The sequence below is a fragment of the Perissodus microlepis genome, chromosome 3 (assembly GCF_051167445.1).
Source record: "Perissodus microlepis isolate ML-2025 ecotype Zambia chromosome 3, ASM5116744v1, whole genome shotgun sequence".
In the NCBI taxonomy this organism is placed as follows: Eukaryota; Metazoa; Chordata; class Actinopteri; order Cichliformes; family Cichlidae; genus Perissodus; species Perissodus microlepis.
In genome coordinates this window covers 4,731,797-4,747,065 of record NC_140463.1, presented here as the reverse complement: position 1 = coordinate 4,747,065, position 15,269 = coordinate 4,731,797, and the positions used below count along the sequence as shown (strand labels likewise).

Sequence of the window (15,269 nt, the reverse complement as noted above, 5' to 3'; positions counted from 1 at the left end):
CATCACTAACCATAAATTTCAGACTCACCACTCACACACTTGGATGAGTGACGAAATGTTTCTCCCACAAAACGCTACGTCCAGATGAACAGAATCAACTTTTGGAGATCTCATCTATATGGCTTTATTTATAAGGCAATACTCGGATTGCTGCCTTCATACATATGTTCCCTGCCTGAATTGAAACATGCTGGTTGTTGTTCTCTTCGTCCGCAAGGTTACTTTTTGCTTTCTGTTCTATTTGCCTGAACTGAACTTGGCAAAATAGCTTTTGTATATTTAGCACCCTTGGCTTGGAATGAGCTGCAGAACGACTGTAAAATTACAGAATTCATTCAGTGCTGTTAAATCAAAACTAAGAATCCTTGAGGCCATAACATGCAACTGTTTTGATTGCTTGTTATTTTAATTGAATTTTATTTGTATTTTTTTTCCGATATTTTTTAAAGCCATGAAGTAAGAACAAAAAGAGAGTTGTTAGTCAAAGCTGTGTCCCAGATCTCACACAGGCACTTTTATAAACATATAGCGCAGATGTGCATGAAAAAATTACCCAGAAATAAATTATCAGCATTTATTAAATAATAATGCTCCATAAATAAAACATTGTTGTTTGTGTGCATAACAAAAAGCTCACAATTGTGCAGTCAAAATTTAAACTAACAGACGCTGAGCATAATAAGAAAGACAGACAAATTTCGCAGCTGCTCCGTTCCCAAGTTCTACTGCGTGACTGACAGCCTGGAGTTTGAAATCCGCTTCGTAACCATGTCTCTGAACAGGTGCCATTTGTGGTCCTCATACACACACAATACGGTAATATTACATTGAAGCAGAGTACGTATCACTCTGCGAGGCTCCTGACCAGTGTTGGTCAAGTTACTTGAAAAAAGTAATCAGTAACTAATTACTGATTACTTCCCCCAAAAAGTAATCCCGTTACTTTACTGATTACTTATTTTCAAAAGTAATTAATTACTTAGTTACTTAGTTACTTTTTAAAAACACGATTTACAACCTGAATAGGTGATAAAGCGATAGATCTTTCAGCCCAATTCTATTTTTTCTACATAATCCATCATACAAAATGTAATCAAATGGAAAAGTCCATTTTTAAAACTTGTTTTATTAGTTTTAATCTTTTAACTTTATGCATCAAGCAAAAATGTAATTATATGCAACATTCTCTGACTGGAAGAAATTTGTTTAACATTTAAACCTATTTTCTGCACATTCCAGCAAATAAAATAATTTTTTTTTTTGTCTTAACACTCACTCTTTCAAATAGATGCAAGTAAAACACAGCAGAAAATAAATAAAATCAAAGACTAGCGGTCCTTTTGCTCTATTTTCACCTGTAAAGCAGGAATAGGGTAGGCGGAGGTTTACCCTGGTGCAGGTGAGCCGCAGCGGTCAGTGGAAGAATCCGCGAGTTTCTCTGAGTTTCCCGTTACGTGGTAGCTACTCGGTGCTTGTTTGGAAGTTTAGGGGGTTTTTTTCGCTGTAAAAAGATGTTTTCTTCCCACGCACAACGGACACTAATGTTTTTGTCACTTTTTATGGAATCAAACTCAAAGTAAGGTCAGTACTTCCACGCTTTAAACGCTGCACGCTCATACTCTCTCCCGCACTCGATATATGATCCATTGTTGATCTGCACACAGCTGTTGTCACGAACGTCGCACTTGCTTACGTCACTGTCATGAGACATTCTCGCAAAAAAATCACTGTTTTAGTAACGCAGTAACGCAGCGTTCCTACGGGAAAGTAACGGTAATCTAATTACTGTTTTTGCAATAGTAATCCCTTACTTTACTCGTTACTTGAAAAAAGTAATCGGATTACAGTAACGCGTTACAAGTAACGCGTTACTGCCCATCTCTGCTCCTGACTATGGTAGCCGTAATGCTCCAACAATCCATCAAGTGGTGCAGCTTTGGAGCTTACCAAAGTCATACTAAAACATTTTTTGACAGATTGCTGGGCGCCGTGTACCACATAAAATTAGTTCAACACGTTAACAAGCTAACGCGTTGACACCATGCAGCCCTCAGTGGGATCTTCCTGGTTAAATAAAGGTTAAATAAATACATGTGTTCAGACAGGTGGAAAAGCAGTGGGTGGAAGAAAACAGAGGATAATGGTTTCGAAAATTCAAAGGAGAAATGAGGAGCACAGGAAGGAGCAGGAGAGGGGAGAGGAGGTCATATCAGGACTCAGATTTGGACTCACTGGTTTAAACAGCACAGTATTAAAAACAGGAAGAGATGCAGGGAAATGAGAGAACTGTGGAGAAGATGAAACCATACAATATATTTATGAAATTGTCAGAAATATCAAGGAGACTGATTCTAAACCTCAGAAACATGGACGTTAATCTGGATCTTATTTATAAACTGAAAGAGAAGTCACAGACATCAGGACATGTCTCATTTTCTAACACGCTGGTCAGGCTGATACTTCAAATGCTGAGAGACACACTTTTCCTGGATGTTGTGGGTAAGACAAACTTCTGATTTAGCTGCTTTCACCTTTGTCAGCAGGTCACTGAACTCTCTCAGATCCACAGGATCTTTGACCTTTACAAGTTTGTGAGTCTGTCAGAGAGCGAGATCTCTAAATAATCTCTGGAGAGCCAAAACAGCCCTTCAAACAGTCCCAGACTTTCTTTGATCCAACTTCAGGATGACTGACCTGTAGGGATGGGTATCATTTAGGTTTTATCCGATACCGGTGCCAAACCGGTACTTTTGAAACGGTGCCAGTGCTTAAACGGTGCTCGAACCGGTGCTTAAAGAATGGAGAACACACACTTTGTCCAAAAACCTCTCATGTTCAGCTGTTTTTTTGTAAAAAGATACCAGTGTTAGCCTTTTCTGCAGCTATAGTGTCATGGCTACTGAACGGACTCACGCGCAGACAGTTCTTTCTAAGAGACCAAAAGGAGATTTATTTACAACAGGGATCACCTCAGTGCTATATATATGTACAGTGAGTTGGGAGGGGGGTCCAGGGCTCCAGGGAGAGAAGGGGGGGGGGGGAATCCACACACACGCTTCCTCTTCCACACAGTCACCGCCACAGCTCCTCCACACACACGCACTCCTCTTCAGCCGCACTCGCTCCAAAACTCCACACACGCTGCCACACCCGGGCAGGTCCCGTGATTTGGTCCAGAAGAGGGATATCTACACACAGAAGTTAACGTTAGTTCCACAGCAAAATACATACAAGGGATTCTTTTGAAAATGCCGAGAGCACGAACTCAGGAGGTTCAACGTTCCAGCGGTGAGCTGCTCTGTGCCACTGCCTTAAATAGCAGCTGGGGAAATCAGCCAGATCAGCAGCAGGTGGACACAATCACACAGGTGCGTGGGCCAAGAGCGAGAGCCCGTAACGAGCTCCACCCAGGCAGAGAGGAGGAGGAAAGACAAGGAAAACAAAAACAAAAACGAACAACAACAACAAAACCTGTAGCCAGCGTGAGCCAACCAGAGAGACACGGGGACCGTGACATATAGGGCATATATGGTATCACTCTTGGCTGGAAGCAGTGCTTAAACAATGGAAAAAACACAAACTTTGTACAAAAACCTCTCATATTTAGCTGTTTCCCACTTTTTCTTTGCCTTTTTGGCCAGGGTGAAGGGAGTATCTGCCATCAAACAAGAAGACAGCCGCATGTAACTATGACGGTGTTTGCTAGTTCACCTTACATGCATTAATTTAATAACGTGGTTAGCCTATTCCACGTAAATTACACACGAACAACATTAAGCTACTCATGCAGAGAAGAACGGCTGCTGCTGCATCATCATCCGTCATCATTTCTGCTACACTGGCAGGGCTAGGGGCCAGGACTCTCCTCTTCAGGTGCTTGGGGGATGTTGCTAACTCCGGGTCCGATAACAGGCACCACACCCGCAGATGATGTGCCGTTGTGAGGTCTCGCAGCAAACATTTCTCGTCTTTTAACAAAATGCTATACGTCGCCAGGTTCGTCATCAGATTCGTCATCACATTCGAGGTGTTACCTCATTTGCACAGTATCAGCTTAAAGCACTTGTTGCAGGCTGCTGAGTTTGCATCTTTTGCTGTGAAGTACAGCCAGACTTTTGACCGCTTCGCCTTGGGCATTTTAAATCTGTAGCTCTGCTCTAAAAGAACGTACATACCTGGCCCCTCCTGCTATCCTTGCAAAAGTTAAATGATTGGCTAGAATCCAACGTGTATGACATCTCAGTGCTGAGTCCTGTTTCAGTCACTTAGGACGGAGTTTCAGTTCACTGATTCTTTCTGAACGGACGATTTCTGTTCTCAGTCAAACTTTGTGAGACACATTAATGAGATCCCCTCGTGCCAAATGTAATATCAGCCACGTGAGCACTCCCATCTAGTGGCTGTTGAATAATGGCATAATTGGAAGACTGTTCCTTTATGCTGTGTGGTGGGTGAGGTGCTGATTGGGGACAAATCAGTCTTTCGATCTTGAGGTGGTCCTGACCTTGAAATACTCTCATTCCTCAGTGTGAACAGGTCATTTCTACAGGTGTGGTGCTAAAGCTTCATCTGGGTGGAGTCACAGGTGTTTGCTGGTGAACAGCTGACTCTGTATGCTCTATATCTGGTGCAGCACTCTTTGCTGGTTGTAGCTGTTGCTCTACATACTGCCGTGTCCTCTCAGCGGCGTCCGAAAACATGGTTTTCTGTTCTGATTTAACTAATCTGCTGCAGCTTCAAGGACTCTGGCTTTATCCACAGCTGCTGCAGCTCCTTTTCATACTGGGAGGTGTTCAGTTTGACCTCTATGCGAGCCTTTCCAATCATTATCATCACCTCTCCCTCCATTTTAGCATAATTAGCTGATCCACGAGCTGCCTCCACGTTAACATGATGATCCACTACATGGTGATGAGTTCACCGACCTGGTCTCTAGAGTGGGCAGCTGTGTTATTTCTTTGTTGTCGTCCATCTCTCGATGCTGCTGTGAGCCGAGTGTCATTGGCAGCAGAGATGATGAGAAGCTCTGAAGTGAAGATGTTTACTGTTCTGTCCTTGTTGTGTGTCACTTTGTCCACTTTGACAGACAGCTGACAGCTTCAACAAAAATCAGACACAGAAGTAAATTTCACGGCTTTTACTTCATCTTCGGTCCAATGATTGACTTTGTTTGTAAAACTAAAAATAGACACAAAATGTTTTTTCATTGACTTATAAGCATATGTTTTTATACTGAGCACAGAATCAAAATAACCAACATGATGATGATAATTTACTACATGAACACTAAATGTAATAACAGCAGCTCAGTAGTGATCACAGTGTAACAAACATCTGTAATAAAGAAGGACCGAATGAACTTATAACACTCATTATATCATTAATAGTGACAAAAAATAAAAGTTTGAAAAGCATTAAAGCAGAAGAACAGGATGTCCTGCAGACCGACACACAGCTAACTTCCTGTTTCAATTTATTCCACTTATTCAGTCTGATGTTCTCTGATCTGTTTCTCTTGTTTAGTGTCTTAAATGCTGCCAGTGCCTCTCTTTGCTTTAACCAACCTTTCTCTTTATTTCTGAGCTTTTTAAGGACTTTAACTGATGCATCAACCTTTGAAAATGGAAAGAAATCAGTCAGATTCATGGCTGCATCAAAGTGTCACATGTAGTTCTCCCACATCAGCTGGATTATATCTATAGCAGCAAACAGCAGCTGATACACAAATCTTTGTCTGTGTTAATAAAGTTGGATCAGTTCAAATAGTTTGTTGCTCTGCACTTGAAAGCAGCAGTTTTTCTAATGCACCACCTTCATGTTTCCTTCATATTTGAATCCCCCTGTAGATACTGACAGGTAACCATGTCACACAGAGCTCAAGCCTTTGAATCCAGCTGTGATTGTTGATTTTCTATTGAATGGACTTTTTCAAATCCAGCTGTAGGCCTGTGTTTGTGAGCTCATTAACAGCTGTTTATTTAGAGATACGTGGTCCTCACAGGACAGCCACTACAAACATATGATTTTATAGAATATGATGCATTACTGCAGATTCAACACAATAGAAAGGATTTGAAATGAGCTCAGCCTTAAACATGTGCAGCAGTAATATTGATCCATAGACACTGATGGGAACATTTTTCTGCACAATAAGTACTTTGACTTTTCATACTTTATGTACAATTTGCCAGTACTGCAGTTTTTGTGTGTAGTGAGGTGTTTTCATGGTGTTTTCTTGGTGCTTTTACTAAAGGAACGCTTCTATCAAATTCTTCCAAATGTTGTCAAACTGAGCTGTGTGATGAAGTGAGTGTGACAGAAACACTCAGACTGTGTTTCTCTGCTTCATCAAGTCAAATCTGGTCCTCAGAGACTGAATAAAGTCCTGTCCCACTAACAGCAGCTCCAACAGTCTGTTCACTGCTTTCTTCCTGTCAGTCTTCATCTTTCTGCTGCGTCTCCTCTTCACACTGACCACTTTCTATCTAACAGTGAGCTCCCAGTGAAGCAGCAGCATTCAGCCTGTTAGAGTCAACACAAATGTCTCCATCCAAGCTCATGTTGTGCTTTGTTGTCCTCTCAGTCCCCCAGGTGGAGGTGGATTCAGGGGTGGAGTCTGTCCAGCTGCCCTTCAAAACCACACTTCACCTGCCTGAAGACGCTAAAGTGGAGTGGATGGACAAAAACAACAGGAAGGTCCACGTGTATAAGAACGACCCTGACCAGCCTGAAGAACAGGACCAGGTTTACAGAGGCCGAACAAAGATGAATGAAGACCTGCTGAAAACTGGAGACCTCAGTCTGACCCTGAAATACCCCACAGACTGGGACAACTGGACCTACACCTGCACCGTCTACAGCAGGGAGGGAAACGTCCTGCTGAAGACAAAGGTGGAGCTGAAAGTCAGAGGTCAGTGCTGTAGATACAGGTCAAAGGTCAGAGGTCATGTAGGAGTTTATTCTCTAAAAGCTTTTAGTTTGAATCTAATTTCAGTTCATTCAGCAGCAGAGCAAGTGTGTTTAAATGAACAGACTAAGAAGACCATTAAAATGATCCTAACTTCAAAATAAAAGCCTCTGCCATGATTTGAGTTTGGATCAAATCAATAGTTTTGTTAGTTTAGTCCAAATTAATGTAAATGTACAAATAGCAAAAGTTTTAAATCTGCTGAGATCATTCAAACACTTTGATCCAGTCATTTGGATGTTGTCACATGTCAGGGTGGAGCAGCCATAAATATGAGGCTTTTATTGTGAAAATGCTGAGTGTGATGATCCAGAGGAGCCCATGGGGTCTTTGTGATTGGATGCAAAGGTTTGTAGCTCTCCTTGTAAAGAGAAACAGCTTGAAGCTACAGAGGAGCGTCTGCAGAAGAAGACAGGGGAAAGAGGAAGAAGCTGAGGCCGCTGGAGAAAAGACAGGAAAAGGAAATCAGCTTTATTTGTTGGAGGCCGTTTGTTCATCACACTGAAATATTCCCACTTTAGAGACAGGAAACAAAGTGAAGTGTGGATTGATGTTTGGACCAAAAGAAAACAGGGGCTCTAAGAATCCAGAATAAAACATCCATAACACACACACAGGGGCTTGTGAAATGGTCCAAAACAGAAACTCTATCAGATCACAGGAGCTGCAAAGGGCGACTGAACAGGAGACTGAGCTGAGGGTGACTGAATGGTTCAGGTGCAAACAAAGCTGCTGGTGACGGAGCAGAGCTACAGGGAGCAGAGCGGGAAAGTGAGCTACGGGAGCTGAGCAGGGGACTGAACTAGTGGCTGTAGTGGCGGTTGTGGTGAGAGTGGAGCTGGTGGTTGAGTAGATGACTGAGCTGCGGAAAACACTGGAGACAGAGCTGCAGGCTGCTGGGCAGATAACTGAGCTGCAGGCTGGGTTACAGGTTGGGTGAGAGCAGCCCCAGGAATAACAGTTTTATTTTCAGCAAGTTCTGAAGCTTGACTGGATGCTTTATTTAGATTTGCTGCTCCCAAAACACTAAGACCATTAGTGGAAACGACAGATGAAAAACTTGAAACTGAAATGTCACTTGAAACAATGTCATCGTATTCCAAAAACACAGTCTCTGAATTAGATGATACGGGCAGAAGCTCAGAGTGAAAAACAGTCTTACTCACGGAGGTCAGAATGTTAGGGGGTCTGGAGTCGAAATGCTCAAGCGAGAGGTGCGATAAGCAGTCACTTACGCTCACGAGTAGGGTTTGCTCAGCAGCACTGGAGTGTCGGTGGCGCAAACCCCGTTTCCTTCGGGAAGCAGAAGGATGGAGGAAACTGGCGACGACGGAGAGGTTGCAGCCGGCTCCTCATCCTCCGACCACACTGCTGCGAGGAAAGCAGCGGGTGAGTGACGGTCAGAGCAGAAAGTGGATGGAGAGGAGTTCTGTGGCAGTTGCATGAAAACGCTTTCCTTTTGTGGCGGCTGCTGCTGCGGTACGAAGAGCTCCATTAGCGGCTGTTAGGGCTGCACAGTGAGCTCATGAGCTGGTACCACCTCCCTGGCTTTATGCAGGTTGGAGATTAAGCTTGAAACCCCTGAGAGCTCGCGAAGTTGTGGATTCCCCTCGAGAATCGCCTCGATGGCATTAATCCCAACAGACATTATTCTTGTGTCCGAGGTGTGGGAAACTCGCCTCCACAGGTTGAAGATATGGGCCAAATCGCTTTCCTGGGCAGAGCCTGCTGAGTCCATGTCTGGTCGCGTCGTACTGTCACTATGGAAAAGTTCACTGAATGACAAAGACAGTAGGCTCTTCCTGATGTCCCATACCAGGCTCTTCCTTTCATGGTCTGCCATGACTACGTTCACAATAGGTTGCAAAATTTCTTAACCTCTTTCACCTTAACCTCATTCCCAAAGTCAGAATAAACTTTAAATAATATAAACAAATATCTAAACAGTAATATCTGTTATTTGTTACTACGAGCTGCAAATCACACTCTTTTTTCCTCACACATAGTTTGATAAAACAAACATTCCAGCACTGTATCATATACTAATGGCATATCAGTGTAGTGGAAATCTCCACATCATCATTGCAGAGCAATCAGAGTTGTTATTACAATTACAGTGGCAACACATCAAACTGTCTCTGCGAACACACTAACTCAAATATACAGGAGCCGTGGCGTACTGTTGTTACAAGAGGGTGCCTTAGGTTTAGAAGAAAACAAAGCTGAAGTCTACTCCAGCATGCGGCGAACTAAGCTAGCTCCTACTCTCTCAACCATAACACATTTCAAAGAGCAAAATAAATGAATACAGATCCCACCAAAACAAAGTGCTGGTCGGGTTTTACCCTTACTTGGTATTATTAATACCAACACTTTACCGAGTTCTTTCGATTCCTCAGAGGCATCCGATAGAAGACAAAACACTGCTCAGTAGACTATTTAACACTTTATTTCTCTTTCACATTACTTCTAGAAGGGAGATGCGCCCTGCTGCCGAGGCATCTCAAAATGGTGGTGAACTAACTAACCCTGACAGTTTTATTAGAGAAGCTCTCTCATATTAAACAACAGCATTCAAGTAATTCTCCACAGAAAATTGTTCCCTCTTATCTACATTTTCCCAGGCAAGCATGAGCCAGAGCCTGCAGCTCTCTATTCCCCATGGACACATGGTCTCATGCCTTTATATTTCAGGGCTGTGTCCACTTAATACTACACTATATAACTTTATAACACTTATTAATAAAAAAGCATAGCATTATTGAGGCACTGAAAAATTATTTATTCCCAACAGTATGTAAATTATGTGGACCACATGTGTGGCGTTAGTACTTACTAACCGGAAAAAACAGGTAAATGACAAGATGGAACACAGGTAGTGTGTTTTCCTCTCTGGCTTCTGCCAGATCTGAAGTCGAGTGCAGTGTTGCCAATTCCTCAGTAAAGAATATCGCCATTGGCTGTCCTAAAAGTCGCTAGAAGTCGCTAAATGAAGTCATTGCCTAATTTGCATAATTGGTCCTGCCTATGTTGTAATAGGCGCTGTAGGAGAGAGAAATAACATTGTGGAACAGACATCAAGTGAGTAAAGAAAACACCCTAAAAGCATTTAGAATAAATTTAGAACTACAAATTACATTTATTTTAGCAATTATTGTTTTTAATGTCACAATTCCAACCCTCCTCCTTTATCTGGACTTTATCTGGACCAGCAAAAGTGACCCGAAATAGGCACTCTGGTGGAGTTACTTTGTGTGTGTGTCTTTTTAAGTAGTTTCAAACCATGTGATCCACAAAACAGAACAGTAAAAGAAGAACATTTTTATCCATAAACAATCAAAATGGACATAGCGAGCCTCACCAGACAGCTTCAGTCGAAATCAGATGTACAGGATGGAGTTAAGGCTCTGCAAGGACATCTGATTCCTTAGGCTACATCTACACGTACATGTACATGGGTCTTTTTGAAAACAAAGACTTTCCGTTTTCGTTTTTTCAAAAAAATCCCATCCACACGTGCAGTTTTGAAATAACATGTAAAACATGTAAACACTATAAATGAAATGTTGTGCAATCAGAAGTCTAGAAGCCTGGGAGGGAAAGACTGAAAAGTTTTTGTTTTTCTGAAAAGGCAGACAATTGTATTACTTTTCAAGTGCCTTCATCATTTCAAATGTTAATAATTAAAGATAGTATTTTGGTTGGTGTAGACTCAGCTTTTTAAGTAAATTTATTCAAAACCAGTGTCAGGATTTAGTTTGGGACAGAGTCTGTTTTGAGTGTAGAAGACAGGTCCAAAGGTCACGCTGACGCTTGTCTTTCTAAATAGACGGACAGTAACTGCATGCATGTAAAAGCTGCAGATAGTCAGATTAACAGCAACAGTATTTTGTCTCTATCCGCTATTGTAGAAATTATATACATCTATGAAGTTATGAATTCACACATGAACAGTTTTCTGCAGCGTTCCTCTCGGCCTTGTTTGCAGCTCCACTCTTGTTTTTGCTCTAATAATTATTTCTCTCCATGAGCTGTTTCTCTGCCTGAAGCAGGCGCCACTCCATCGCTTCATTTAGTGCAGAACAAGAGTCACATGATGCTGCTCTGTGAACACCAATCACACTTTGTACAGCTCATGTTGTGTTTGTTGTCCTCTCAGTCTGTCAGGTGGAGGTGGAGGAGGGGGCGGAGTCTGTCCAGCTGCCCTTCAAAACCACACAAAACCTACCTGAAGATGCTAAAGTGGAGTGGGAATGCTATCATCCAAACAGGAAGGTCCACAAGTATGAGAACGGCTCTGACCAGCCTGAAGAACAGCACCAGGTTTACAGAGACCGAACAAAGATGAATGAAGACCTGCTGCAAACTGGAGACCTCAGTCTGACCCTGAAACAGCCCACAGAGAGAGACAGTGGAGAATATGTGTGTGCAGTTGACATGAAGAACGTCTGGATAAGATACAAAACAGTGCTGCTAATAGTCAAAGGTCTGTTTATCTGTCTATTTGATTATCACCTCTGGAAAGGAGGTTATGTTTTTGTCATATTGTACTCTTTGTAAACACAATAGCTCAAAATGTTTGAATTCTGGTAAAATTAGAGCGAGGTAACATTTCACCTCTAAAATCTGTCTTGTGTGTGTGTGTGTGTGTGTGTGTGTGTGTGTGTGTCTCTGACTGTCTTGTGTCTCCTCTGCAGGGAGAGTTCAGGTCCAGGATCAAACAGGGGACATCAGGAACAGAAGCAGCTCCATTGATCCGACTCCTCTGATGGCTGATCAATCAGTTTGATCTGTGTGTTCTTTGATTATTGATCAGTGATGTCAGAGTGGAGTCAGTGTGATGTTGTTGTTGTGTGTTTGAGAGTGTCCATGAAGGTCTCTGCTGCCGTAGATCCTCTGAACTGTGACAGAGGTCTCACTCTGGAGGAAACTCTCAGCACTTTCCAGCAGCTCCTCCATCATGGAGGACGTTCCCTCACTGTAACAGGTGGAGGAGAGAGGAGAGGAAGCACAGGTGGATCCTCTGAGGAAGAGGAGCGTTCCTAGAAACCACATGATCACATGACCAGAGGACAAGCATGTGCAGAAACACATTAAAGTCAGCCTGTAAACACGTTTGTGTAAATTCTAGTCGTGTTTTTCTGTTACATTCAAATAAAAGCAGAGAAAGCAGAACAAATGCTGAAGCTGTCTGTGTGAAATAAAGGAGTTAAAGTACACACACACACACACACACACACACACACACAAACACACAGCAGCTGTCTGAGCTGCAGTCTGTATTGTGTGTGTAATATCTTCATATGTTTCTAATATTACAGTTTTATCTTCAGTGTAAAATCAGCTGCTCTGCTGTCTTATCCCCTGATCCTGTGTGATTGATTAGATCCTGCAAACGCCACAAATTTCATTTCAGCTTTTATTTGAAAGCCAGCGAGTAAAAGGATCAGCGATAGTTTTCAGAGCGATGTTAAGTCAAATTGTTGAATGTGTCATTGTGTTTCTTAAATTTGTAAGGTCTTAGTTCAATCTATAGGATCAAGACATTGCTTTGTCTCTGACCACCTCTCCAGCCACTCTGTGCTGGGGGAGGTTTTATTGTAAACACATCCTATCTGAAAGATATGTTTCTTCTGTTGTAAGCTTCCTGCTTTTATGACCCTTTTGGTGAGCAGGAGGTCACACACACACACACATTCTTGCACATGCATACAGGTGCTTACACATACACACACATAGTGCCTTGTATTACAATTGAGGGGGTCTTACGAGGGGAGGTGCTTGTGCTGTGATGTGTATTGTAACTGTCATGTCAATAAAAAGGCTACAGGGACAGCTGCTCTTTGAAGGATTTTGGGCAGGAGACAGGTTAGGAGCGTGAGCTCCAAGAGCTGGTTCTTGACCAAAACATCCCTCGTTAGCGAGTAAAAAATCAGTTCAAGATGCTGAAGAAATGATCTGCAGCTGCACTACAGCGATGTTAAAGCGGCAGAGTTTACTTCTACATTTAGAAGATAAATTAATGAAATTAAATAATGATATTCAGCGAGTTTAATTATTTTACAATGTAACGCAAGTACATTGTAAGTAACTGTATTTAAAATACCTAAAAATGAACAGTATTTAGTTACTCTACTTTTTCAGTGGAAAAGTAATTTAATTACTGTAACGTGTTACTTAGTAACGCATTACACCCAACACTGGGCCCAGCTCACACAAACAGAGTTTGAAGCTGGTGTGGGGAGTAAATGTGGATAGCTTTTATTTTCTACTTGCTTCAGTCAACCACTCACCCAGAGGATCTACTAAAGCCAGGTAGGGGCTGGCTGGATTCAGCAGAGCAAACATCTAATGTAGTCGTGGCCTCACAAGTTTCTCTCTGAGTGCTGTCATGTTGTAGTTGCCATGGTGACACAAGGTTTGGCCCTGACCAAAGCGCTCGGCACAGACATGGTAGAGAAGGCCGTCACTAAATGATGGAGGCGGGGAAGCGGGACTCAGAGGGGGTCAGGTATCCTGGTGTTACTGAGGAGAACTCTGCTCTCTTTCTAGTCCCTGTTATTTACTCACACTGTCCCATTTAAAGCAGCTGAATCCTCTGTGATGCTGTTCACACTAATATGGTTGGATCACGCTGAGACTGAAGGGACTCTGACTGTCAGCTCACTCTTGAACACACTGAGTTTCTGGGAGTCTGGCAGGTATAAGACCCTCTTCAGGAACTGACTCAAAGAAGAAAAAGTGGATTTTTTCATTTGATCGTCATTTTTCACTGGACGTGGGTAAAACTCCTGGATATCAAAGACATTCTGAGCATCACTGAAGTTAAACAGCTGTTGCTGAAAGTTTAAAGCGGGAACACTGGCTCAGCTTTCCTACCTCCTTACTCCCAGCTGGACCACGCTGCATCAACAAGTGATTGTCTGTGTGTGGAAGAGTGAGTGTACACACTGTAAATATCTTCTTCAGCTGTGTGGGTGGAGAAGCTTTTCTGTTAGGGAGGCGGTGTCCTTCTCACCTTCAGACATGAGATTAGAAAGAGAGAGAGTTCAGATTACAGTGCAGATATGAATGAATGAATCCGTGCTCGTCCTCACGGCTCCTGCATGCTTTTAAAAAAGTGTGTGTTCAGCTCTGATCTCCAATCTGTTCTTTTCTCTCTTTGTTTCCTGGGTTTATGATCATCATCACACCGTCTGAGGCTCCTAAATATCCACGTTTGCTTGTTTCACTTTCACAGTTGAACTCTGGGAGTCAAAGATGTTTCAGCTCCAAACTCACTGAGAGCTCCTCGTGCCCACCACGTGACCAAAAACATCTTTGTGCTCACGTGCTGCTCGTGTCTGAGACACTTTAGTTTGAAGGAGACAAACTGCAGACGCAGCATTTCCTGTTCCTGAGTGTAAACCTGAGCATTTGAAATGAGCTCCACAGGGGAAGCTGTAGGTGACAGAGATGCTCACAGACTCACTGATGTTACAGTCTGTCAGCATCACGCAGTATCACAGACACACGGGAAGATTTAGTGCAAGTGCTGAGAGACACACAGCAGACATGTTGACTGGAAACATCTCAGACTGAAATAAAGCAGAAGCACATGTTAGCACATGCTAATATGATGTGGATGTGTTTAGTGTGGGAGCAGGACTCACCTGAGACACACCTGTGTGGATGCTGCTGCTTCCTGCTCTGCTCTTTCTGCTGATTCAGCTTCTTCATCACGTCTGAGGCTCTGTCACAGTTTGTTTGTTAACATCATCATGGACACAACACAAGCACATTTATGTGACATTTCCTATGATTGTGATTGATGTGGAAGTAGAACATGTCACTATTTCATTTTTTAGGAAAATTTATTCAAGTGTTCACCAATAAATTTGAAGTGAAAAAAGTTTTTGGATTTATAATAATACCGTATTTTACTTAAAATCCTTTCATTTTCTGAAAAATCGACAGTGCGCCTTATCCATGAATTGTGGTTGTTATTGAGATTGGAGAGATATTTTGCTGCTATTGTTCATAATCATCCTCATTATCATTGCATTAATAATACAATCTGCAGTATTGATATTGCATTCAGATGTTTAAACATATTGGCACCCAATTAGCCTTTATTACAGGTGCAGTTATAACCACTTTAAACTGGTGAGCTGAATCTATAATCTTAAATGCTTTTGAATGCTTTTTATAATCTTAAATGTTTATATGCAGATTACATTGCATTATAAAAGAAAGGCCCAACTCTGAGTATAGTCTGGGCCTAAAAGTCTTGACAGGAAACTGTAGGTTTGCAGAGCAAGTG

At 42.3% G+C, this 15,269-nt stretch overlaps 1 protein-coding gene across 1 annotated transcript in view; it reads left to right on the top strand.

Annotated features, from left to right (window-relative positions):
- The window catches only part of LOC146389524 (uncharacterized), a 54,445-nt gene extending 42,227 nt beyond the window's left edge, over positions 1 to 12,218 (top strand). The window contains exons 7-9 of the mRNA XM_084910685.1: positions 6,584 to 6,910; positions 11,127 to 11,453; positions 11,665 to 12,218. Coding sequence (XP_084766811.1) covers positions 6,584 to 6,910; positions 11,127 to 11,453; positions 11,665 to 11,756 — 746 coding nt within the window. The 3' untranslated portion in view covers positions 11,757 to 12,218. The remainder of the gene's footprint in view (positions 1 to 6,583; positions 6,911 to 11,126; positions 11,454 to 11,664) is intronic.
- The last annotated feature ends 3,051 nt before the right edge of the window (positions 12,219 to 15,269 follow it).